The sequence below is a fragment of the Mixophyes fleayi genome, chromosome 3, assembly GCF_038048845.1.
Source record: "Mixophyes fleayi isolate aMixFle1 chromosome 3, aMixFle1.hap1, whole genome shotgun sequence".
NCBI lineage: Eukaryota > Metazoa > Chordata > Amphibia > Anura > Limnodynastidae > Mixophyes > Mixophyes fleayi.
In genome coordinates, this window is record NC_134404.1 from 239,970,573 (window position 1) to 239,997,059 (window position 26,487).

Genomic DNA, 26,487 nt, shown 5'->3' on the forward strand with positions numbered 1-26,487 from the left:
AATTTAAGCCATGAAAGGTGTACATCCGCTGCCCTCAATATAAAGAATTTGTTTTTAGGCACATTGGCATTACTGTCCAAGAATTTACATGTGCTAAATTTCTAATTGCTATTACAAAATAATGTCATACAGCAAAGTCTATAGAGAATGTAAGGTAAGGGACATAAATAAAGACGTGGAGGGTCATATCTGAACCTTAAGGGAAAAAGCATTGTGCTACCTATTTCCTGTTCTTTACTTAAGTGGGTTAGTGTTGAGGTCCAATGACAATCTATGACATAATATGCCATATTAAATGGATAATAATTTGGATCTTCACTTAAAACTATTACACATTAAAACAAACAAAAGAATGTTAAGATGTTTTAAAATACTGTACAATAGCAAGTACTTTTAAATGTTTCAAAACAATGTTTCCACTGGATGGCACTGTTCTACTAAATATGGCCGAAATATGATTACTTGCTCTGCAAAGAAAATGGTTAGGTTTCAAATAAATAATGTAAATATTTTACTAAATAGTGAAAATAAACTCTCTGAAATCTCTAAAGTATTTTTATGGTTAGTGTTTCCATAATTTTAAAATAAAAAAACAAATAACAGGACACCCATTGCTCTGGTAATCAAATCAATCCAGTAGTTCATTTTGGCAAATAGTTATAATAACCTATTATCAATTGCGTTGTTAATTTCATCTAATTCCCCGACTACAGGTGTGAGTCAGAGCAAAGCCTAGCCTCAACAGCTGCAATAATGTATATGTGTATTTAACCTTTTGTAATCCAGTATGGGTCATATACAGCAACCTATAAGAATGGGCTGACAAAAAGCATAGGCATTTTATCTAACCTGCAATATTTAAGAATGTGCTGGACAAAAGCATACCTCGTCAATATATGGTTTTACTAGCACCTGACCAACAAGTGCCTCTGCGTCTTTTGTTTTGTCAATCGTAGCATATGTCCGTAAGCAGTGTCGAATTATATCCACATTGGAGGTTTGAAGGCCTTCTAACAGGAGACCTTCTAGAGAACGCTGTAACATTGCTGTTATGCCAGCAATGCGCTATAAAAAAAAGAAGAACAAATTAATTAAATATATGTACAGTCAATAAAATGATGAATTTAAAATTCTTGAAGAGTGTTGGCTTTCCAAGAACATAGAAAGCCAGATTTTTATATGACAGATAATCTCATCAAAATGCTGTAGACTATTAGATCGCATGAAGCTTAAACAAACAGCACTATAAAATAAGCATAAGCATTAGAAGTTTATATTTGAATCCTTTTCTTGGACTTAATCCCAAAAAATATTTTCTAAGTAGCTTACTTAAATATGTCACTGGCAGCGGGAAGAGTAAATGTCTAAAACTGTGAAAATGCTAAGCACAATTAAACAATATAGGCCCTCTGATCACTTTTCTGTATCTGTTTATTTCTTAATTTCCACATTCATATTACAAGAGAGCCCAACTGGCAAGCAGCACATGTAGTCTTTTGCGCAAAAAAGTTAAGGCTATACATATGGACAGTGTCAGAATGGGGCATCAAGGGCGGTGCACTGATAGGAGGGCCCATCATTGTAGATGAAGGGCATGGCCAGCTACCAGTTGGGGTGTGGTCAGCTTAACATCCTAATTGAACTGATTGATCTTCAGAATAAACACTATCTGCATTTGATTGGACTGCATTTATGCTGTATAAAACCAAAGGCATATTGAAAACTGTAATAAAAATAAGAAAGACGAAATATATTTTTAAAAAGTAGATATCCCAATTATAACTACAGTTAAAATAGCAAATAAATAGTTTATACCAATCATAAAAATAATTTATCGGATAGAATGACTGGTACAGCAACTATCCTACAGCATAATGCCTTTCATAATGTACAAAAGTTATGCAAACCTCAAACAGTCACTATACTGAAAAACTACAACATATTGTAAAATTCACGAAAGAAAACACAGATCTCCGCTCACACCTTTTAAGCATCATGAATGGACGGAAAGCAACAATTTGTTTTTCCTCTTAAACAGTGTATAGTCAGGTTCAGCGTTCTCTTTGCTGTCCTAGATATGTAGCGCCTGTACTAAATCATCCACTCCAAACAATCCTGTAGGATCCGCATCAAAACCCAAGGAATTTTCAATGTCTGAGTCTTAAACTACTTAACCCTTTTCCTGGGAGGAGTACTCAGGATTAGGCCCTCTGTAGGATCGGGATAAGGGAGAACTCTGACACTTCCCAGGACCTAGCCCCTGAAGATATCTGTAAAGTAACTTCTAAAAAGAGAGCAAACTTTAACCAGATCCTGCACAAGCATAGCCAGGGCTTGCGCCCAAACTGGCTAATCGAATGCTGTTGCTGGGGGACCTAGCCGAGTACACGAAGATGCATAGGATCATTAGCTGAAGCTTTAGCGTAAGTAGTGGATGGACGGGTCCCTCCGCCCACAACCTGGAGAAGCACAGCAAGCTGCATGAGCTCTGAAACAGATAATTGGACAGGGATTTAGTCAAAGTTGGTTCTGCCAGATGAGTGGCGCAAACTATAAGCATGTGTGACAGTGAGCTGTCAATCTCACATGCTGCACATAAGGCGCTAGTGCCTGACTGTTCACTAGGCAATTTAGAATGGCATTTTAAAGTATAAAAAGTTACTGATGAAACAGCTCCAGACTAAGGCTGGGTACGCACTACAGAAAATTTCTCCCAATGCCATATTAGTACCGATTTTACCAATGGCTGTAAAAAAAAAAAAGTCCCAATTAGTATGCCAATTCATGTGTTCACACTATACATGCTTTAAAAGATTTACCCTCAGATCTGTGCTCTTCATCTGTCATAGCCATCTGCTGAAAACATCATGACTCTGTAAACTCTATGGAGATCCTGATCGTGAGTGCATACACAAAGCAGAATTGGAAGGACAATATCCATCGATTTTTAGTCTGGTTTAAAAATCAAATGAAACGATATAATGAGCTTTGGAACGATAATTGTTCATTGTTTCAGTGTACATATTAATGTAATATCGGGCCGATCAGTCGTATATGGTGTAATTGGCACGATAATCGTCTGAAAAGCCTGTAGTGTGCATCCAGCCTTAAGCTGGGTACACACTACAGGGTTTTTGTCCAATAATCGGCTCAACCAGCCGACATACGACCGCTCGTTCGAAAGTCGGACCAGTGTGTGTAGTGACACGATGGTGGAAAGTCTGCCCAAATGTACGATTGTTGCCTCATTTGGTTGGTCGTACCGTTCAATATTTTCCGATCAATCACCTAATGATCATGTAGTGTGTATGCACTCATGCTGACGATCTCTATAGAGTTCATAAAGTCGGGCTCTTTTTAGCCGATGTTAGCACTGAATGTCAGAGTGAATAAATGCAGAGAGTGCTGTAGCAGGAATAATTCATTTGTTCGTTCTGAGACAGAATATTTCTTTTCAGAGTCACAGAACCTAACGAAATTCATTAGGACATGTGGAGAGCTATAACTAGGTGGTTTTAATCAGTGTGACAATGTGACAGTAGTGAATGACTGAATATTGTGCTGTCATTCTCCGGACTAGAGGACCAGATAAAGGACCAGATGAAGAGCACAGATCTGAAGGTAAATCGTGTCAGTGTGTATGCATGAATCGCCAGACTGATCGGACCTTCAGTCATAGGTATAATCGTTTGAGATAGCACATCAGTCGGAAATATTCTTCAGTGTGTGCCAAGCTTTTGACCTGGAATTACTCCTTTTATCAGCCATGATATATAAGATAGGGCTAAAGACAGCTACAGAGCACACAGCATAAGGAAGTGAATCCTGGAACAGCAAGCACAGAAACCCCAATAGTAGAGATATGAAAACACATATCCGACCGACAACCGACACAGCTCTAAAATACATTTCCTGTTTATAAAATGTTGGACAAAAAGTCTATCTTTCTAAAATATCTGTAACAAAAAAATCACTTAATGTATCTAGAATTATATCAGCTCTGTGATACCAACATGAAAAATAAGTTTATACAAGTAATCTCTTTAAATTTGTGTGGGGAAGGTTGAACCATCTGCAGACAGGCTTCAGTCCCTGAAGTAAAGCCCACCTAAAGGAGGCGCTATGCTGCTTCGGGGTTGCAACTCTCCCAAGGCATAGCACACCTTTAGGCATCATCCTGCAAGGGACGGTCCCCTTTTGGCCAACCTGCGTTTAGTGCAGGGCTGCCCCCATTTGACCATGCTCTCAAGCAAACCACAAGACACTGCATTCAGGTAGACCTAGGTGAATGCGATTTTGCTACCAGGGGAGAGGAGTCACTTACCTGGATGCTTCTCTGGTATGTGGTCTCATGCTGCTGCACCCATCCTGGCAGCAGGGGACCACGCCAGAGGATAGTCCCATGTTGGGAGCAGGAGGCAGTGGGAAGAGGTACCAGGAAAGGCTCCCCATCAGTTTGCTCTGATTCTAAGTTCACTAATAAGTGATGCAAGGGACTACCTATCTTTATATCTCAGGGTTCCACTTGTTTGGAATTGTGTATATACCAAATAACATAAACCAAATATGGGGAGCAGAGCAGGGATTCTGTTCTTTAATCAAATAAAATAAGCTACAACCATGACTTATGCCTCTATCATACAGACAGACAAGAGATACTTTGCACATAAGTAGTTTATTATTTATAACATAAAAGGAGAAAGTTCGGGACTGCGTTCTCCTCTTATGCTATACAAATATATGTGAGGATCGCACAAACTTCATAGAAAGCTGCTTATTATTTAACAGTGGCCTTACATTATAACAATATAGAATGCCACCTAAAGGAACATTCTACCTTTTATTTCTGGTTTAGCTGATTTTACATCAGCACACAGCACCTAAGTAGATGGTATCAATTTTTCTGTTTTTTTTGTAAAGTTGAAATCTAAAACATATTGTCTTTATTGTGTAACAGTTTGAGTACATTTTTGGCAAAAGTCTAGCATTACCCTCAAAACAGTAAAATAAAGATGGTAAACTTCATTTCTAAGTTATTTCCTCCTTTCCACATGAAATCCCAAACAAATCAATATATCTCCCTGTATAAATCTCTATTTTTACAATCATACAAATCATAGAAATAAGCAGCCAAGGAAGATGGATATGTTTCGAGAGAGCACAACTCCAGCACATAATAAATCCATTCCTATCCATGCTTCCCGAGCCAAAGCAGAGATCAAGAGGTGAAGAGAAGGTGGATGCACTAAGGCAACGAGGATGTACGAGCTGCTGGGTGACAGGGAGTTAACCACACTCCTAATTTGCTATGGAAGGGGGGGGGGGGGAATGTCACCTTGCGCTCAAGTACACAGATGAGCGGCACTTGGTTATTGAGTGAGCTTGGATAGTATGCAGAAGTATATAGTAATAACAGTATTATACATAAGTGAACAGTAATATATTAATTGATAGTAATAAACAGTAATAAGTTGATTTTTACTCACCGTAAAAACAATTCAGAAAGTAACACCAAAGACAGCACTACTTTCAGAGCAAGGGAGGGTGTGCAGTGTCCCCCAGTGTAGTAAGAGAAATTGATTTTACGGTGAGTAAAAATCCTCTTTTCTCTGTCCTACCACTGGGGGACACTGCGTTACATTGGGGAGCTACCAAAGCTGTGTTCAAGGGCGGGAATGCTCTGGAACGGCTGTGCGCAATATCTTGTGGCCAAAACCCTGCATTAGTGAATGCAAAGGCACGCAACAAAGAAAACAACATGCAGCAGAAACAGACGCTGCCACTCTGTACAACTGCGCCATTGAATGACACTGTTGTGCCGTCCAAGACGCTGCAACCCTCCTGGAGAGTGCACTCTAAAAGTCACTGGAACCTGCAGAGGGGTACAGAAAGAATGTTGGTCGAGATGCAGTGGCAAGAGACCACCTGGACCCTGATCCACCCCCACCCCCTACGCTCTTTAGCGCTAGAGAGGCTAAAGGGGCATTAAATTCCTAAACAGGAACTGTGCGAACAAGAGCACAAATTACATCCCATCGGAGAAACGTTACACAAAAAGAAGAGGCACAAGAATGATATACCGCAATCCCTGTGTAAGTGGTATGCAGGCACTAAACGTCAGAACCAATAATGCCTCGTACAATGTGCCACTAATTTTCTGGGAAATGAAATGAGGGAGAGCCATACACATTCTCGTCCCGGATCCCCTACGAGATGTGATATCCAAGGGAGCACCCTACATTGAGCTAACAACTCAATCCACTCAGTGATATCCAAAGGAGCACCATATACACTGATCTAACAGCTTAAGCCACTCAGCGATATCTAAGGGAGCACTCATACAGTGCTTAAGCCATTCAGAGATATACAAGGGAGCACTCATACTACGAGCTAAACAGCTTAACTAACTCAGAGATATCTGAGGGAGCACTCATATAGAGAGATAACAACGTAAGCCCGTCATATATACAAGGGAGCACTCATACCATGAGCTAACAGCTTAAATAATACAGAGTGTCACCGGAGGCCAAAGCAAGCCCCCTGATGACGAGAACTAGACTCCCTGGAAATTCACGACCAACCAAAGGTGGGCTGAGCCTGAAGAAACCCCTTAAGCAAGACAACCTTCCGCTGAGCTAGACGGAGAGCCACGGGAGCTGCACACTGAAGGAAGTAGGGCGGAGACCTGTATCGGAGCCAGCTGGTAAAGAAAACCCTTTAAAGATTCCTGAGTAGGACGTGTGAAATTTTAGGAATTTACACCAACCGAATATCGTTTCTAGTCCAAAGAAAACAGCTGAGGAAGAAGCTCTACGGCTGAATTGAAGGTAGCAACCATTTCCCTGCAAGGACTCTCTGGCCGTAAAGGTTGGCCGTCCGACGCCACAGCGTCAAACTAGATGATATAAAGAAAAAAGGGCCGAACTACAAAATGAGGCCGCTCTGAAACTGGGAAAAGAGGGACGTCAACACTAGTCCCCTAAACCAGGAGAACACTGCTTTGTGAGACACACGTCGAGCCACCAGACTAGCTGGGATGCACCCCCTCCTAGAAACTCTTGAACACGCACGAGGAAATGGGACCTGTAAATAACATGTACACCCCCTAAGTTCTAGGGAGACCCGACTTGGCTATGGACAAATCCACCTGAGGGTCATTAGATTGAGAGCCGACAGAGAAAACAGGTTAACATGTGAAAAGAACCTGAGCTGCCTCTCGGAGAGCCCTATGACCTAACCAGGAGGGCACAAATGTATTACCCAGGAGTGACCCACTTTCCCTGGTAAATGGCTGATAGCTAAGGCATTCGGCCCTCAATAATAATTCGTTGGAGTAACTTGGCCCATAGTATGGCACAAGGCACACCCCTCCGACCATACACAGGTCGACCCCTATCCTGCAATTAGGATACCGGTATTCCATAAGTGCTACAAATATGCAACAGCCCTGCATTATGAGACCGAATCTCTACAAGTTTTCTGACCCCCTGTACCAGAAGGACAACTGACCCACTCAAAAATCATTGTGGCTAAGCACCACCCGAAAGGTAAACCATTGGATCAGAGCAGAGGGATGCTATGCACGTCCAAAACAAGGAAGGCAGCTTCCCTTGATGAGAATATCCCTGTTGAGACATGAGAGATGTTCCGAATGAGGAGAGCCAATGATTCAACTAGAACCTTGGTATCCTATTTTGCAAAACTGAAACTCATGTTACTGAAAGGAAATTCTACCAGGAGCATTTTGGAACTGTGTAGAAGAGAGATGAGCGTGCTCTTCGCTAAGAAGATACTGAGTGTTCCAATCTAGAAGATAAGGCATAAACCAACACTTCTAGTGTGGTAGAATAAGCGAAGACCTGGGTAGGTTCAAAGTGACCACCTGTGAACTCAATAATGCAGCCCTGCTGCTTGCTGAGAGGCTGCAAAAAAAATATGCTGGCAGAAAAGGTCAAGCTGAAAGGTAAGCGTTGAAATAAATAACTTTCCCCTTCGGGGGATGTCGCCAGACCTATGGGCGTTTACCTGACTGCCACTGTACATGAACTATAAGCACCCATGTAAGGCTAGGCCTGACTCGGAATGTGGCACCCTGACCTCAGATCAACAGAGAGGATGAACGGATTGAACACGTAAACGTCATGGCCTGGTGTCGCTGACATAAAAAAGGAAGCACACCTACTGCCAGAAGCCTTTGGATACTCGTTTGTAATAGTGCAAACTGAGAGTTCCGTTATTGTACCATAGTCCTATGAGCATGTGGCTAACTAATGGTATCATAGCTGGACGGCTTTATGAATACCAGCTATGACTTTGGTGGGTGAATACAAACCACCCCATTAATCCTTCATGTGAATAAAGGCTAGAGAACTTCTTCTGTCAGAGAGCCTCTAGATAAAAACCCTTTCCAGCTCCTGCTCTGTGTAGGAGAACTTCTTCTGTCAGCTCCCGCCGGAGATAGCAGAATAAGAGAACTGAAGAGCCACAGGGTTTACTTCACCTGTATTCTCAGGCGGCAGAGGGAGATGAAAATCTAGCTAGCCAATAACTGTTTACCTGGTTTTTGTCAAAAGACAGACACAGAGGCTAATATATGAGGAAAAACATTTTCTCAAGCAGGGTGTCACTAAGGCTTAGGGTGCGAATTGAAATATAGACTGGTATTTTGCAAATGCTAAAACTGTGTAAAGTTTAAGCTGGGATTATCCACCTCGTGAGTGTAATCAGAGGGAATAATGTTCTTGTTAGTAAAACAAGATCGAGATAGACATCCTTTAGTGAGGAATGAACTACATCCTTATTCTGACTGTGACAACAGTGAAAGATAAAATTCTGCCTATCTGTGGAAGATGGTGAACAACAGCGTCTTTGTCCGGATGGTTTTGTACTTAAATAGTGGAATGTCGCTTCTGTGTTAGTGGACATATATAAGCTGTGTGGGGGCTTAACCCGAACAGTGTAAACATATGTAGAAGCATGAAAAAGGGTATACTCACGTACCATTTCGGACTCTAAAATCACCTTAATGAGTTCGGCCACCAGAAGCGACAGTGATTTAGGCCAGACCTGTTTCTGCAAAACTGCTGACACCGAAATGGAAGCACCCTGTTTGTAGACCCTAGCCCCGCAGTCTGTGCCGAGGCATTCGGGCTAGGCTGTGGAAAGGATCATTTATAAATTACATTTCGCACGTATATAATGCCACTCATACTTCCCAGTGGATCTGTTTGAAAACATAAGGAAATGGTAGGCAAGGTGATGGGAAATAAGTTTGTATACATATACACATTATATATATATATATATATATATATATATATATATATATATATATATATATATATATATATATATATATATATATATACACACACACACGCACACATTTTAGAATCTGCAAACCAGCGAGTATTTTACTACTGGAAGAGTCACCTATTGAAGCCTGATACAATAGCAAGAAAGAAGACACAGAATAAATCTGTTCTATCTTTTTAACTGGTAATATATATGTGCTCTTAGGGAAATTGAACCCACAACACTATGTAATCAGAACAGTGTATATATCAGTTGAGCCACAGCTCCTGATGTACATATATACATTTACACACACACATACACATTTCTATACAGACCAACCAGCCTACCACGGGATAACACTGTATATTAATTTTGTGCCACATACATAATGTAGAGCATATAAAACAGAGTGTTTATTACCCCTTAAGTAATTCCTGAGACATACCGCATATTTGGAAAACTGTATAAAAGTTAACCACCCACAGTACTTGGGAACACAGGCTAAGCGTAGCAAAAGGGATTTTATATATTTGGAACTCCCCTTACTAGACCTATGGAAAATGTTCATCCACAGTCACCATATGGAATATTATACACATATATATATATATATATATATATATATATATATATACATATATTCCCATATCAATATATATCTGCCTGAAAAACAAAATATGTAAATATGTCACAGGAGAATAGGAAACTACCAATATTGTATAATATCTACACACAGACTATTATTAACCCGCCTACTAACAGTGCAACTACATCACCTTGCCTACTCATATACTGTTTGGCTAAATCTTTATCTTCATTCCACCATTTGTTCAGTACTTATGGTTTTCATATGCAATTTACTCACACATTGTTTATCATCTTAGTATTGTACTGGAGTACTTAGTGGACTTTTGCATTCTACATCACTATTTAGGGGATTGGTTGTCTCCCGTCCACGGAGCAGCTCGTACAAGCTCACCTACATGGTCTATGTGCATCCTTCACTCCTATATATTCAATATCAATCTTATTATTATTAACTATTCCATTGCTCATTAATAGCTTGCAATACTTCCTGCACTGCTCAATTCCTTACCATTGTGTAAAACTATTTATTACTATCAATTACTATATTACTGTTCACTTACGTATAATACTGTTATTACTATATACTTCTGCATACTATCCAAGCTCACTCAATAACCATCCACCCATTACGCTTACCCCCAGTCCACACCAAGTACCACTCATCTATGTACTTGAGCGCAAGGTGACATGCCCCTCCCTTCCAAAGCAGAGATCAATTCACCTCCCCATGTATACATGCCACCTGAAATGTGTATGGTGAAGGGAAAAAAAAGCCAATCTGAGATATACCAGCCAGCAGGCTGTGGCTTTTCGATGGATTAAAGCAAATGTAATCGACATCTTCCGGAGAGCACCACCATGTACACCTGGTGCCTCTCTACTATGTTCCCTATGAACAGATCATGCTAGTGTGGAGATAGTGGAGACCCACTGATACTAACGAGCATACTGGCCTGCTCACCTCCAGTCAAGTGAATATACCACAAGGACTACAGCTATGACTGCAAGAAAAACACTCACCGGATAGGTAAGCACAGGCCTAGAGTTGCAACTATAGACAGTAGATAAGGGCGCCACGTGATGCTTTTGGCCTACTAAAGTTCCTAAAGCAGGACCCAGGAAGAGGTGAATGGGCCGAACCCCCTTACTATTCTTAAGATAATATGTAAAGTTCAATTTAATTTCCTCAGGGAAACAATGGGAATGCCATATTCAACTACTGCAACGTCTCCTATTATTAAATGGTCCCAAAGGCATGAATTTGTTTAGCCTGGAGAGGATTCCACATTGATAACAGTGGGAATGACTCTGCCCCCTTTTCAGTCTGAATGAACCACCACAACTTTAAGATATTATATGATTGCTATCTGATATTGTTGTTCATAGATTGTAGTGGATATTGTGCTATATCACATTTGCACATTTATAGAGTTGTTGCTGCCCCCCCCTTTATTCTTCACCAAGTGGTATTGCCTTTTCTTATTCCCGTTTGCTTTCTGTACCCCTAATGTTTACAAAAAAGTTTTCAATAAAAATTATGATAAAAAAAGAAGAAGAAATAAAATAATAAACAAGCAACTACCCTATGGCATATTTACTTGAATTGGAATTGTAATTTTTTTAATTAAAACATTAAATGGCATATTAAAGTCTGTTCGTTTTAAACCTGCTCTGGGTAATACAGAGATTCATACATTTCTTGGGTAGCATACTTACAGGTCTTACTTTGTCCAGAAGAGGCATTCCTTTACTTTGAACTGCATGAAATTGCAACTGGTTAAATTCTGTTGCAATCCTTTCCAGCATCTGCCCAGTTAGCAATGTGCTTAAAAACAGAAGGAAAATCAGTGATCGAAAATAAAGTACATTTAAAAAACAAATATATTTCTTCGCACCATTTTATTTTTATAGAAACAACAGTCCAATGGAAGTATTCTACCCACCCTGTAGTAGGCATTCCCTGGTTTGTAATAGCGTTCAATCAGTTATGAAGGGCTAGGGAAAATGTGAAGTTAAAGTTTACATGACACAAATATGTTTTTGCTGAATAATAGACATTACTGAAATTGTAGGTAACTAGACTAAGGGCTTGTGACTATACTACAACTATCCATTCACAAACTAATACGAGTTAAATTTCAAGTGGCAACCAGCAGGCTGGGAGCGGTTCTTCAAGGATTTCCTTGTAGTTAACTTAAGGAGCTACATGCATCCTCCTTTAAAACCCAGAAAAGTACACATTCGCATATCAAATCTTCTCCAACCGCAAAACAAATGTATAGTACAAAAGATCTGGCCCTTTAATGAGGTCCATCAGTAACATTGAATGAGATTGGTACATTTTTATTTAATTTTGGGAGATAGGCAACCATGAGCCACGTAGCTTGTGACTTATCAGACAGACCGCACGTAATAATGACCCGTGGTTACATGGAATTTTGACTCAAGGTCATATGCACACTATCACAAGTCAAGACCACGCTGTCTTTAAAAGATGACTAAAGTATCAACATTGAGATCACCTGTTCAGCTCTGTATTTTCTTTACAGTTCTGGGAGTGCAGAATTTTCTCAATCTTCTCAACAGAACGGATGACATGAATCATTCTTAAAACACACATCTGAAAGAAAGGAAATATTTGTCACTTACAAAGTGATGCTTTTATAAGCCCTTGGATATATAATTGTGTCTTGAGTTTGTTCAATTTGTCCTATGCTATTAAAAATGTCTGCAAACTGAACTGCACAGATATTATTTATTGCAGCGAACGCGGCTGCCCATGTCCAATTACTTTTGAACCTCTACTGGTAAGTATTGTTGGAATCTCCGCTGTTTAACTCTACACACAAGTTGGGTGTGTAAACTGTATTTTCACACATATGTGCATTTATCATCACAGTTTTCCTGCATTATTACTTTATGCTATTGGGGGACCTGCTCTTTACACTATTTATCAGTCCGTGCCTTCTGGCTTTCCTTTATTATTCCCCATCTCATATTAAGATACTGCCCCTGTCACAGGCAGCCCACCCCTAGTAATTAATAACACCAGTAGGCAAGTCACAGCCTCCCACAAGATCAGATTATTCAATTCCAACATATACTCGCTACTGCTTTGAATAGTATATGATTTTTCTATTCCCACCCACTCAAAACAGATGACATACACGATGAGCATGAATTGCAATGGAACCTTGTTTTGTAAGAATATGTTTGATCCTATCCTTTGCTTGAGGCACTCAATTTATGGGCTAGTAGTTTGCTCAGTTTCCTGCCATATAACATTTTTGCCACAATTTACTAAGAACTGCCTGGGTACATGACATATGTAATTTATGTAGCTGAATTCGTATGGAACTTACTTCTTTCTTAAGGACTTTTGTGGGGAGCTTTATGTTTTGCTCCTCTATACAGACCAGTTTAGCTTCTAGGTCAGCTTAAGCTTTGTCATGTTATTTTTTTTTTTGAGTCTAGAGCCAGTTTGCATAGTGTGAAGATACGTGGTTCCCAAATCATTCGGACACGGTATTAGGGGAAAAATAGAAGGATGATTTATTCTGCAGAACAGGATTAAATACAGCACGGCCCCGTAATGATAGCAGGTCCAACAAATGAGGAAATGAGTTCAAATAAATCCAGTGAGATATGTTCCACAGCGCATCTCTGGCAGAGCATCACCTCTTGGCCAAAAGTTAGTCACACAATTTCAGCTCCCAGGGCAGCCTCATTTATCACCTCCTAATCCCACCTTGGGATCTGCCTGTCTAGGGGAGTTGCAAAAGGTCTCAATTGGTGGGCTGCTTACACTATCCAGCCCCCTCCCCTACCTCCCCAGGAGTCTTCTCTCAGGTGACCCCTGCTAGGTCAGGCTCCTGGCTGGCTGTAGAGCTCACTAGTGGACAATAGGGAGCAAACAGAAATAACAGTGGTAGCTTAATTCACTCAACTCCTGAGTGTTCCGTGTGGAGGTGGAATTTAACCCGTGAAGTACTTTTCCAAGGAGATGTGATAATTACATCACTGATACTTCCTGATAACAACATGGCTAAAAAGTGCAGGATTAAATTAGATTAAGGGGTTGTAACACCATACACCATGCCCGTTGCTTTACACATAGCAATACCTCCTTTAAAGTATACCCGAACGTATAAACTGATGCGTCGTTGAGATGGTTGGTTTGTGCAAATAGTGTTAAGCCTTTCCGATAAAGCCATTTTGGCTTCAAGTATCATTTTTTACCAGAGGTGCTTTGACTCTCCACACATCATACAGATCAAATTTTGTCATTAGTTTTCAGAATGCTGTGGAAGGGGCTGCTTTATCATAGTCTATCATTTATCTAGTGCATACTTGCCAACTTCTTCTAGTTGGCATCCGGGAGATGCCAGGGGGAGGTGAGCGTGCAATTTTGGATCCGATCCCCCCCCCCCCCCCCGTGACGTCATGACGCAAACGCTGTATTTTCCAGCAGGAGCGGAGCCAAATGCCGTGATTCCCGGATAATCGTGGCATTTTGGGCCTAATTCTGCCCACTTCACTTGGAAGTGGCCAGATGCGGGAGACAGCCACACACTCTCGGGAGTCTGGGAGACCCACCCGCAGGGCCAATGCAAGGTCGGTAGGTGGCCTAGGCAAGCTTTCAGCCTACGCCCCCGAGGTTCTCACACAAAAATTTTCATAGTTTGCAAATCTATTATAGAGTATATGACGTGGCAAATAGTCATTTTTATACCATAGAAAAATTACTATTTGCCACCTCATGCTCTATATTTGATTTTCAAGCTATGTGGGAGAAAAATTACTATTATTTGGCACTTTATGCTCTATCTGACGTCAGTCAGTGATCATGTGCGAGATGCGCCGGGCAGCCTGGGCGCTTTGGAATGAAGAGCACGGTGGACAGTGAAAAACAGAGGCGGCGGGGTCACTTCTTTCCCAAGCCGCTGACTAGATTAAAAAATCTATACAGCGGCGCCCTGCAGGTCCCGGCGCCCTAGGCAACTGCCTAAGGTTTTGCCTAATGGGAGCGCCGGGCCTGCCCACCCGGAATCCGGGAGTATCCCGGACATTCCGGGAGAGTTGGCAAGTATGATATAGTGTAAAAAGTCAATACAAAAATTGTGGTGTGGGTAGAGGAAAACGGGTGCTCTGGGGATACCTAGTGATATATAGTGTTGTCCCATTGGAATGGGAAGTATGAGGGGCGAGGGAAGGGAAAGGATAGAAAAAGGAGATGAAATAGCCTGGTACATTGGGTTAAAGGATTTACCACAGGGTGTGGAATGCAGCAAAATAGTTAATGCGTGGGGGGTGGCCAATCGTGCCACCACCCATGCGATAAGCTATAAATTATAGCAAACAGTAGCTATATAGGGTAGAAGAAACAAATCTCACCAATGGGCAAAAATACACAACTAGCAAAAAACATATTTCACATTTAGAAAAATTTAATAGAAAAATAGTTAAACACAAATTAAGAGCAACAAACATAAGTTAAACGTTATACACTTTCCCAGCCTGAATTAGGAGTAGGAGGCCAGCGAAAAAGATGTATAGTCATTTCACCTCATAAACTTTCCAATGTTTCACTGGGGAACAAGAAAACACTCACCCCTAGGCAAACAAAGTTATATTCAATCTTTAATGCTGAAAAAGAGCAATAAAAAAATGAAAACAACCATATTGCCAAGCTTAGAACTATGCATCTTTTTAATCAGCTTGGGCCCATTGCGATTGTAGTTTTTTTTGCAATTTAAAAGGACTGGCGTTAACTGGAATGTTCCATTATGCCAGAATTTTAACCCCAGCCTCCACTGTGGAAATCACATAAGTGGAAACCTTGTAGTGAACAGCCCGTTTTACTTGAAAATCTGTATGAAATCTCGCTAGCTCGGAGATCTGAAGTTATAGGGGGGGAAATTACCTAGTTTTAGCAACTGTGATTGTGGAAAAATTTGAGAACAACTGTAGACCCCTTAGTGTGTCTGTGTCTTCTGTCACTCTCGTTGCCTTCAGTAGGTTTTCTTTCGTGTGAAAGAAATGGAGCTTTATACATAAACACACACACATATATATATGTATACAAAACAAAAAGGCAGTTGTCAGCGCTTATCCTTCACACTGCATATCTGTGTGTGTCTATCAAAATGAAAACATGAGGTATTAGTTCTAGAGATGGGCGGGTCCGGTTCCCCGAGAACCGAACCCACCCGAACTTTGGGTATCCGAGTAATACTCTCCCACCCGCTCCGAATCCAAATCGAGGCCGAACGTCAACGTGACGTCGTCGGATCTCGTGGCTCGGTTCTCGCGATACTTCAAGATTATAAATACACGCCTCCACAGCAATCCATCGCCATTTGACAGAGGGAGAGAGCAGGGTGTAGTCACAGGCTGATTAGAGCAGGGACAGAGAATACAATATTCTTATTCCAATTGCTGTAACAAAATCGCTAGAGGAGAGTGGAGGATAGAGGTTTATTTTATTTTTTTAATATTTGGCACTCCCCAGTGCTTTTGGGGTGTCCACCATAATTTTGCATAAATATTTCTGGCTGTCAAAAGTCATATCTGTCAGCAGTATCTTACCAAATAATTTTTAGCACTCCCCAGTGCTTTTGGGGTGTTCCCCATAAATTGTGCATAAATATTTCTGGCTGTCAAAAGTCATATCTGTCAGCAGTATCTTACCAAATAATTTTTACCACTACAAGTGCTTTGCGCTCAGAATGGATTCAAAGCAGTCCACATATGATCAGAATGAGCAACCAGGTTCTGTCACCAGTCCTGATGTTAGTGTTCCCAGTACGTCATCTGGGCAAGTCGATGTCAATTTACAGAGTGTTTCGAAATCAGTCCAAAAAACAAAATCAAAAATTTTTATTACTGTGTTGAAGCGAAAAAGAAGTGCTACTGAGCAAAAGTTAAGTGCCGATAAAAAAAAAATCGCCAACATGCCATTCTACACACGCAGTGGCAAAGAGAGAATGAGGCCTTCACCTTTGGCTATAAGTGGCAGATCCCAAAAAGTTACTGAGCCTACAATTGGTGCACAACTACTGTTACGCGTCATAGCCGAGCTGCAAAATAACAGTAAGGCATTAGAGGATAATGTTTGCTCTGATTCACAAATGACACCACCAATCCCTGTGGAGAGTCCATCCAACAGTGGGATGTCTAATCGTGACCATTCTGCTGATGTGTGCTTTAATAGCCCGAGTCTAGCCGGTGATACACAAATTGAGGATGCCACTTTGGAATTAGAAGAGGATGAGGGGGAAATTTGTGTATGTGACGAGGGCGCTTATGAGGATGTTGATGAGGATGAGGTTGTTTGTGTAAGTCCTGCATCAGTGGCAGCTGTTCTGGCACGTGACAAGAAAAAGGCCATTGTCATGCCTGGGCATAAAACAAAAAAATCCACTTCTTATGTGTGGAATTATTTCTACCCAAATCCAGACAACAATTGTATAGCCATTTGTAGTGTATGTCAAGCCACAGTCAGTCGAGGGAGGGACCTTAACCATCTTGGAACCTCGTCTATGTTACGCCATTCAACGAGAGTTCATGGCAAAGTGTTGGGAAAAGCAGAAAGTTCTTCCCAAAAAATTACAAGCACTCCATCATCAGCTAAGACCCTCCGCTCACCGACATCCCGACGGCTACAAAATACACCCACCACAAAATCCTCATCAATATCCTCAGTAGCGCTCGGAGTTAGCCCGGCATCCCACTTAAGGCTGGATGACTCCTGCACTATTATTGATTCCTCTGAAGAAAGCGTTAATCTCACTGTTGCTGCTGCTGGGGGTGAATCGTCATCCCAGAGGCAGGTCAAGAAAATGAGCAGTCCTACATTTCAGCAATTAACTGTGAAACAATCATTTGCGAGGGGAAGCAAATATGACAGCAGTCACCCAGCCGCTAAGCGAATCACAGACGCCATGGCTGCAATGTTAGTGTTAGATCTGCGTCCAATCTCCACAATAAACGCAGCTGGTTTTTCAGTTAATAGAGGTTTTGTGTCCGCGTTACAAAATTCCATCGCAACACCATTTCTCCCATAAAGCAATTTCACTATACCAAAAAGTGTGTAAAAATGTAGAGATTGCGCTGAAAAATGCCATTCTGCCCACTGTCCACTTAACCACATATATGTGGACAAGTGGAAGTGGCCAAACCAAAGACTATATGACTGTGACAGCCCACTGGGTTGGTCATTCACCTTCACCAGCAGGAACAGCAGCAGCATGTACACCACTACGTAATATTTGTCACAGGCAGGCCACTCTTTGTATCACCGGCTTCAACACAGGCACACAGCTGACAATTTGTTACGCAAACTGAGAGATGTGATTGATGCATGGCTTATACCACTTGGACTCTCCCCAGGGTATGTAATTTCTGATAACGCCAACAATATAGTGCGAGCATTACAGCTGGGTGATTTCCAGCACATTCCCTGTTTTGCTCACACCATCAACTTGGTGGTACAGAGCTTCCTATGAAATAACCGTGAGGTGCAGGAGATGCTTTCGGTGGACCGTAAAATTTAAGGCCATTTCAGGCATTCAGCCACAGCATGTAGGAGATTACAGCAGCTCCAAAGGCAGTTTAACTTGCCCTGCCACCAACTTAAGCAAGAGGTGGTAACTAGGTGGAATTCCACCCTGTACATGCTTCAGAGGATGGAGTGACAGCACAAAGCCATCCAAGCATATTGCACAAGCCATTGGGAAAGGAGGGGGGATGTATTTCACTCTTGCACAGTGGGGAATCCTTTCAGTGCTGTGCAAGGTGCTGAAACCATTTGAAGTTGTGATGTGTGAGGTGATTGCAGACTCTGCTAGTTTGAGCCAAGTCATTCCTTTAATTAGACTATTGGAAATGCAGCTTGAGAAAATGAAGGAGGAGCTGAAAACATGCAATTCAGCTAAGTATGTTGGCCTTTTCGATCAAGTACTTAATTTGCTTCACAATGATCCTCGAGTTATTAAGATCTTGAACTCGGATCAGTACATTTTGGCCACTGTGATTGCTCCAAGGTTTAAAACCTACATCGAGTCTTTACTTGTAAATGAGCGAGATGTGAACTTTTGCAAGGAGCTATTGCTCAGCAAGTTGGCCGCTGAACTGGGCCTCGGCTTGACGACGTGTCCTCCTTCACTTTCTCAAGCTGCTGCTGCTCGTAAAAATTTAAATTCCCCAAAAAGAAGCAGGGAAGACGCAGGGGGCAGACAAGAACAATTTAACATCTGGGCTGGTTTGAAGGATTTTTCAAAAAAATGTGTCACTTTGCCCATAACTCCATCCAATACGAGTATAAACATGCAAAGGATGGTGGAGGATTACTTTCAAGAGCTAGTTGATATGGAAATGGCAGACAGTCCCTTTCCTTACTGGGAAGAAAGGCAGGCCATTTGGAAACACATGTACATACTTGCTTTGCAATACTTAAGCTGCCCACCCTCCAGTGTGTACTCTGAATGAGTGTTCAGCACAGCAGGGAACTTAGTCAGTGATCGCCGTAGAAGGTTACTTCCCAAAAATGTGGAGAAAATGATGTTTATAAAAATGAGCTACATCTTCCACGAGGAAGGCCTTCACCATCCAAGACATCCAAGCACTGACTGTTCTCTAATGGCGGATTCAAGCGGCGATGAATTGATAGTCTGTGCTGATGATGTACACACTGATGAGGGTGAGGATGAAGCTGAAGATGATGACGATAACATCTTTTTAAAACTTTCTATGTAAGTGTAGGGTGCAATCTACCCCCAAAGAGGAAAGGGACTTGGGGCATTTCCATATCACGTACCGTCTTGAAAGGCTGCTGTTTGGGCAATTTATCCTTAAGGGTAGGGTGTCATAGACAGAGTGACCCCAAACTGGCTTTGTCCATTTCTCTTAATATTGTACGGTCTATAATGGCTGAATTTTTTTGTATTTTCGACAAGTGGAGGGGGGCCTAGAGAGCCAGAAACCAAACTGGCTTTGTCCATTTCAATTAATATTGTACAGTCTATAACGGCTGAATTTTATTGTATTTTCGACAAGTGGAGGGCAGCCTAGAGAGCCAGAAACCAAACTGGCTTTGTCCATTTCAATTAATATTGTACAGTCTATAACGGCTGAATATTTTGTTTTTTTTAAACAAGTGGAGGGGGGCCTATAGAGACAGAAAGCAAACTGCCTTTTTCCATTTCTTTACATATTGAACTATAAGTGTAGGGTGTAATATACATCCAAAGACGATGACTGCATTGCCAATATGCATAGATGAAGAGGAAGACAATCTGTTTTGTGTGTAGAATAAATGAAGGCCTACCTTCCAGGAATTAAACAGTTTTTTGGATGATTTATTACCTCTACAATTAATTACTTATGTATGAAACAGTTGGAGCACTAAATTGGGTTATTTTAGGCTCAAAAACATTGATTTTCCAACAAAATAGCAAAACAAAACCAAAACCAAAACACGCAATGGCGGTTTTGCAAAACCAAAACCAAAACACGACGGTAATCCAGATCCAAAACCGAATCCAAAACCAAAACACGGGGGTCAGTGACCATCTCTAATTAGTTCACAAGCCAGCCCTTGCTAGATGTAAACCCCTATACCTGGGAGGTGAGTGCATCTAATTTTAACTGCATTTTAATGGTGTTTAAAGCATATAGTTAAGTGTAGGACCTGCATATAATGAGGTTCCCTTGACGTTGGGATGCAGGCTTAAATCTTTTGATCAAAATATGAACTATTACCTCATGTTTTTATTTTGCTAGACACACACAGATATGCAGTGTGACGGATAAGCGCTGACAACTGTCTTTTTGTTTTGTATACATATATGGGCATTTATATTGCCACGCAGCTGGTACCATATACAATATTATACAATATGGGATATACCGAGCATGGGCTTATTGCCAAGCATCTGGTACCATATATAATGTGGCATATACCGAGCGCGGGCTTGTTTTTCTCTGGTTTTGTTACACACACACATATATATATATATATATATATATATATATATATATATATATATATATATATATATATATATATATATATATATATATATATACACATATACACACACATTTATATTTCATTGCAGGGAACATGAGCACAGTGCAAACTTCTATAGAGCTCTACTAAGGTGCTATGGATATACTCCTCTAGTGCTGAGAGTTACAATGCATGCCAGCTCTCTGCATCAAATAACAAAGGTATGGTTATGGTCAGAGAGCAAAGACTAATATATGCTAAAAGTTGTATTGCTGGGTGATTTAGTTCACTGTAACAAAAGAATTGTATGATTTTCGTGAAAAATATAATGTGCTCCATAAAACCTTCTCCGTATTGTTGTGCAACACTTGTTTATACAGCACCCGTATTGTTGTGTAACACTTGTTTATACAGCAAAACAAGTATGACAATTTAACACTGAAGATTAATACATACAGTAAAATCCTTATCAATGAATATAGAGCATTATATGATCTCAAAATATTTGGACTTGCCTTTTTTTTTCTTACATCATCTTGCTTAGCCAAACGTTCATCAACAGCCCTTATGCTATCATTAACAGACGTTTTGAGACTCTGCAAACAGAAAAAAACTACATTAGTTTCAAAACTTTGTTTTGTTACTAACAAAAAAAAAAAGTTTAAAAGTGAAGAAAGCAGTTCATTTTGCCCCATTCCCAGTTAGTGTCACCTTAACCAAGTATTTATGTTTCTTAAAAGCTTGTCCAGATATTGCTTTTTTGTAGTCTTGCTAAATGGATTAGCAGGAAATCCAATGTCCATGAGAATGCCTTATCTTTTGTACCCATTAACTACTAAATAGATAATACCATGGGGCAAATAGTGCAGACTATGGATATTTAGATGTCATATGTGCATCATTTTCCATTATACTTGTCTGTGCTACATATATTATTGGTGTCAACTGAACTGATTTATGGCTATGATTTTTGCGCCCAAAGTGGTCATTCTCATTTGAAAAAAAAAATCATACGAAAAAGGGACACTTTTCTTTAAAACACACGGCACTTTAGGAAGCCTGCTATGGATTATATCAAAATTACCCATCTACCTCAAGCTACCCAAAGGTATACATAAGTAAATGTGAATGGAAAGAGCTAACGTAACATGATCTCATGCATTTATAAGATTAGCAGGACTACTCGATATCAGTCTAATGTTGTAGTTGTATCCCACAGTTGTAATTCTATCACAATGTGCTTTACTCCAAGAAAGATAGCTTCATAAACCATCCTAAAATATTTCATTGTATTAAACACTTACCACAACACAATCAATTAGGACTTTGTATCAAACTGACATCTGCTCATGATATTATAAATTGTCACATTCAGTTTCACCTTGAGACATTATTAAGTTTTGCAGCACATTAAACAAGGAAATATTAATTAAGAGCTGAATTAATAGAACAGAGTGCTTATTATTTGTAGAATGGTTCAGGGTAATAAATGCAGATTAGAAAAAAGGTAAATGTGCAAAATGTCAACATACTGAAGAAAATGTGCAGGTCTGCAGTCTATATTCCACAAATACTGCTGTTACAGTCCTCAAGGTGCCAGCAGTAAGTCTTCATTTTTATAACCAACCTTTATAAAGTTAGGCTTACCATAACCCTGCACCCAAGGCAACAAATTACTAAAACATTACAAATTACAAAATGTAGGAACCCAGAGCTTAAATTGTCTGTTACACCATTGCAATGTACAGGCATATAAAGAACACAATAGACCTGGCTTAAAATGTAAGTGCGCAAAGCACCAGTATTAGGCTAGTGAAAACACTGGAAACACTTGCACAGTCTATCACTGATCAGATGAGAGAAACTCAGTGCTAATTCTACTATGTGCAGGAGATATCAAGAGTTCCATAGGCTAACATACACTTGCCTTAAACATAAAACAGTGTTTGAAATTAATGTAGACCAGCTTCATGATCTGAACGCAGACCTAAAACAACGGTATATCATTTTGCATACATTTATAAAGACAACAATACCATACATAGTACACAGCTGGAGGGCTACAAGGAAACTAAAAATGTTGGCATGGGAGCTGGTAAAGGGACACTAGTCCTGGCATGCATGGATTCATAATGAAACTATCTAACAATTAATAATTCATGGGGGACACTGGACCAGTGTCTATAGGGTATAGAGCCTCCTTAAGGACATGGGCACGTTAAATAATTCTAAAATATAAATGATCCTCCCTCTTATACCTCCTCGACCTACAGGAAAATCTTATTTTTCTATTCAAACTCCACAGGGGTTGGGTACAATACTCCGATGGCGGTAAACAGTGTTACCAATAAATTATATTATAATAAATTATATTATAATAAATTATATTATAATATAAATATATATATATATATATAAAAAAAAGAGGATTTATGTACTTACGTTAAATCCGTTTCTCTGATTCCATCTGGGGGACACTGCTTACCATGGGTTGTGGAGGGGAGCTCGGGAGTTGGCACCTAGCTAGTTAACTTTAGCACTGCTGACAGACCCCTCCCCTCTACAATCCCCCTGCCTCTTCCTGTCAGTTAATTAAAAAGCCCCAAGGAGAAAGGTCAATCAACCAAGAGCATACAGAGGAAAAGCAGAAGGGAGGGATCGCAGTGTCTCCCAGACGGAATCAGAGAAACAGATTTAACGTAAGTACATAAATCCTCTTTTCTCTTTCATCCAGTCTGGGGGACACTGCTTACAATGGGGACGTTCTAAAGCAGCCCCCTAAGGGTGGGACCGCTCTGAAAACCCCGCTCGTAGGGCACTACGAGCAAAATTTGCATCCGCGGATGGGAATATATTAAATTGATAGAATTTGGTAAATGTGTGGACAGAAGACCAGGTGGCTGCCCTGCAAAGCTGGTCGTCAGAAACCCCATTTCTCGCTGCCCATGACGCCCTTACCGATCTGGTGGAATGGGCCGTAAGTCTCTCTGGCACACGACGGTTAAACCTTAAGTAAGCCTGCTTAATGGTTGCCGTAATCCATCTCGCAATGGACTGTTTTGAGGCTGGCCAGCCTCTTTTGTTAGAATCATAAAGAACAAACAGAGAATCGATACGTCTAATCTGAGAAGTTCTTTTGACATAAATACGGAGAGCCCTAACCACATCTAACTTTTCCATAGATTGTTGATCAGAATGGGAAGTAGATGAAAAGACCGTAACTACAATTTCCTGGTTCAAATGGAAAGCCGACACTACTTTTGAGACAAAAGAAGGGAGTGTTCTCAATACCGCTCTGTCCTCGTAAAAAAACAGATATGGTTCCCGGCAAGACAGAGCTCCCAATTCCGACACCCTACGTGCCGATACAATTGCCAAAAGAAAGACGACCTTCCAGGTCCAACACCTAAAATCTGCAACAAGTAAAGGCTCAAAGGGAGGCGCTTTAAGCATATCCAGTACCAGGTTAAGATCCCATGGTGCTGTAGGCGGAACATAGGGAGGCTGAATATGTAAGACTCCCTGAAGAAAAGTCTTGACGTCTGGCAAATCCGCTAACTTCAGGTGGAAGAAAATTGAAAGTGCTGATACCTGAACTCTTAAGGAACCTAAACGGAGCCCTGCTTCTAGCCTATCCTGAAGAAAAGCCAATAAGCGAGGGAGGCGAAAAGAAGACGTGTGACAGGACTTATTTTCGCACCATCTGATATAGGCTCGCCAAATACGATGATAGATGCGAGCCGAAACCGGCTTTCGAGCTCGCAGCATAGTGTTCACTACACTGGGGGAGAAACCCCTAGCCCTCCAGAGGCTGGCTTCAACAGCCATGCCGTTAAACTGAGATGAGGTATATTCTGGTGACGAAAGGGACCTTAAAGAAGAAGGTCGTCTCGTGACGGAAGACTATATCCTTGTCCTTCCGCCATGGAGATTATGTCCGCGTACCACACTCGACGCGGCCATGAGGGAGCAATTAGAATTACCGGCAGACCGCCTTGCCTCACTCGCCTGAGCACGCAAGGAAGCATGGGAATCGGGGGAAACAGGTATCCCAACCTGAATTCCCATGACATGGTCATCACGTCCACCGCTACCGCTAAGGGGTCTCTTGCCCTTGCGCAAAACCTGTGAACTTTTTTGTTGTGTCTGGAGGCCATGTGATCTATATCCGGAAGACCCCACCTCTGAACTAGAGACTGAAATACCTCCGGATGGAGTGACCACTCCCCCGGCATCATTGGATTTCGACTTAGGTAATCGGCCTCCCAATTCTTTATTCCCGGAATGAACACTGCCGAGATTGCTGGAACATACTGTTCTGTCCAAGCAAAAATCTGAGCTGTAATTCGCATTGCAGCTGCACTCCTGGTTCCTCCCTGCCTGTTGACATATGCCACAGCCGTGGCATTGTCGGACTGAACTCTGACTGGATGGCCCTGAAGGAGGGTCTGGGCCCCCTGAAGAGCTAAAAGAATTGCCTTCAACTCCAACGTGTTGATTGATAAGGCTGATTCCTGAACAGACCAAAATCCCTGGAGCCGGAGGTGCAGGATTACAGCCCCCCAACCTCTCAGGCTGGCGTCGGTTGTGGCTATGATCCATGACCATGGAGCGAAAGACCTGCCCACCGACATGTGATCCTGATTCAGCCACCACTGGAGTGATTCTCTCGCCCCCGGAGACAGCGAAATCCTCTGGAGATCCAAACGTAGCATCGAGAATGAGCCCGACTGAAGGGGATCATTTCGAAGGAGGCCACCATCTTCCCAAGCAGCCGCATGCACAAATGAATTGAGGGATTGGGAGAGTACAAGACCTGAGATGTTATAGTTCGGATTGAACTAATCTTCTCCGTAGGCAGGAACACCTTCTGCTGACTGGTATCCATGATGAGTCCTAGGAAGACCATGCGTTGGCACGGAACCACCTGGGATTTCTTTAAGTTTATCAGCCACCCATGGCTCTCGAGAACCGCTATGGTGAGTGATAAGTGCTGACGTAAGCAAATCTCTGAGGAGGATTTGATGAGTAGATCGTCTAAATAAGGAACGACCTGAACTCCCTTTAGGTGAAGACACGCTGCCATCACCGACATGATCTTCGTGAAGACCCTTGGTGCTGTGGAGAGGCCGAAGGGAAGAGCCCAAAACTGATAGTGGGGGTTCTCCACTGTGAACCTCAGGAGAGACTGATGATTTCTCCAAATGGGAACGTGGAGGTTTGCGTCCTTTATGTCTATAGACGCCATAAACTGATCCTTCTCTAGGCCGTTTATCACCGACCTCAGGGACTCCATACGAAATTTGTCCACTCGTAAGTGCACAGTGAGGCTCTTTAGGTTTAAAATGGGTCAAAAGGACCTGTCCGGCTTCTTGACCAGAAAAAGATTTAAATAAAATCCCTTCCTTTTCTGGTTGTCTGGGACCCTGCAAATGACTCTTTGCGAAAGAAGAGAGGCGACACAGGCCTGCATTGCCTGTCTTCTTTGTGGATCTCGGGATAGCGGGGTTACAAAGAAGCGCTGTGGTATCAGCCTCAGCAGATCTATCATGTACCCTCTTGATATAATGCCCCGAATCCAAGGGTCTTGG

General features: G+C 41.4%; 1 protein-coding gene across 1 annotated transcript in view; it reads right to left on the reverse strand.

The window, feature by feature from the left end:
* Positions 1–26,487, reverse strand: part of COG2 (component of oligomeric golgi complex 2) — a 152,992-nt gene that overhangs the window by 104,074 nt on the left and 22,431 nt on the right. Inside the window, exons 4-7 of the mRNA XM_075203350.1 lie at positions 21,412–21,492; positions 12,408–12,505; positions 11,602–11,710; positions 886–1,065 (exon numbers count right to left, since the gene is read on the reverse strand). Coding sequence (XP_075059451.1) covers positions 886–1,065; positions 11,602–11,710; positions 12,408–12,505; positions 21,412–21,492 — 468 coding nt within the window. The remainder of the gene's footprint in view (positions 1–885; positions 1,066–11,601; positions 11,711–12,407; positions 12,506–21,411; positions 21,493–26,487) is intronic.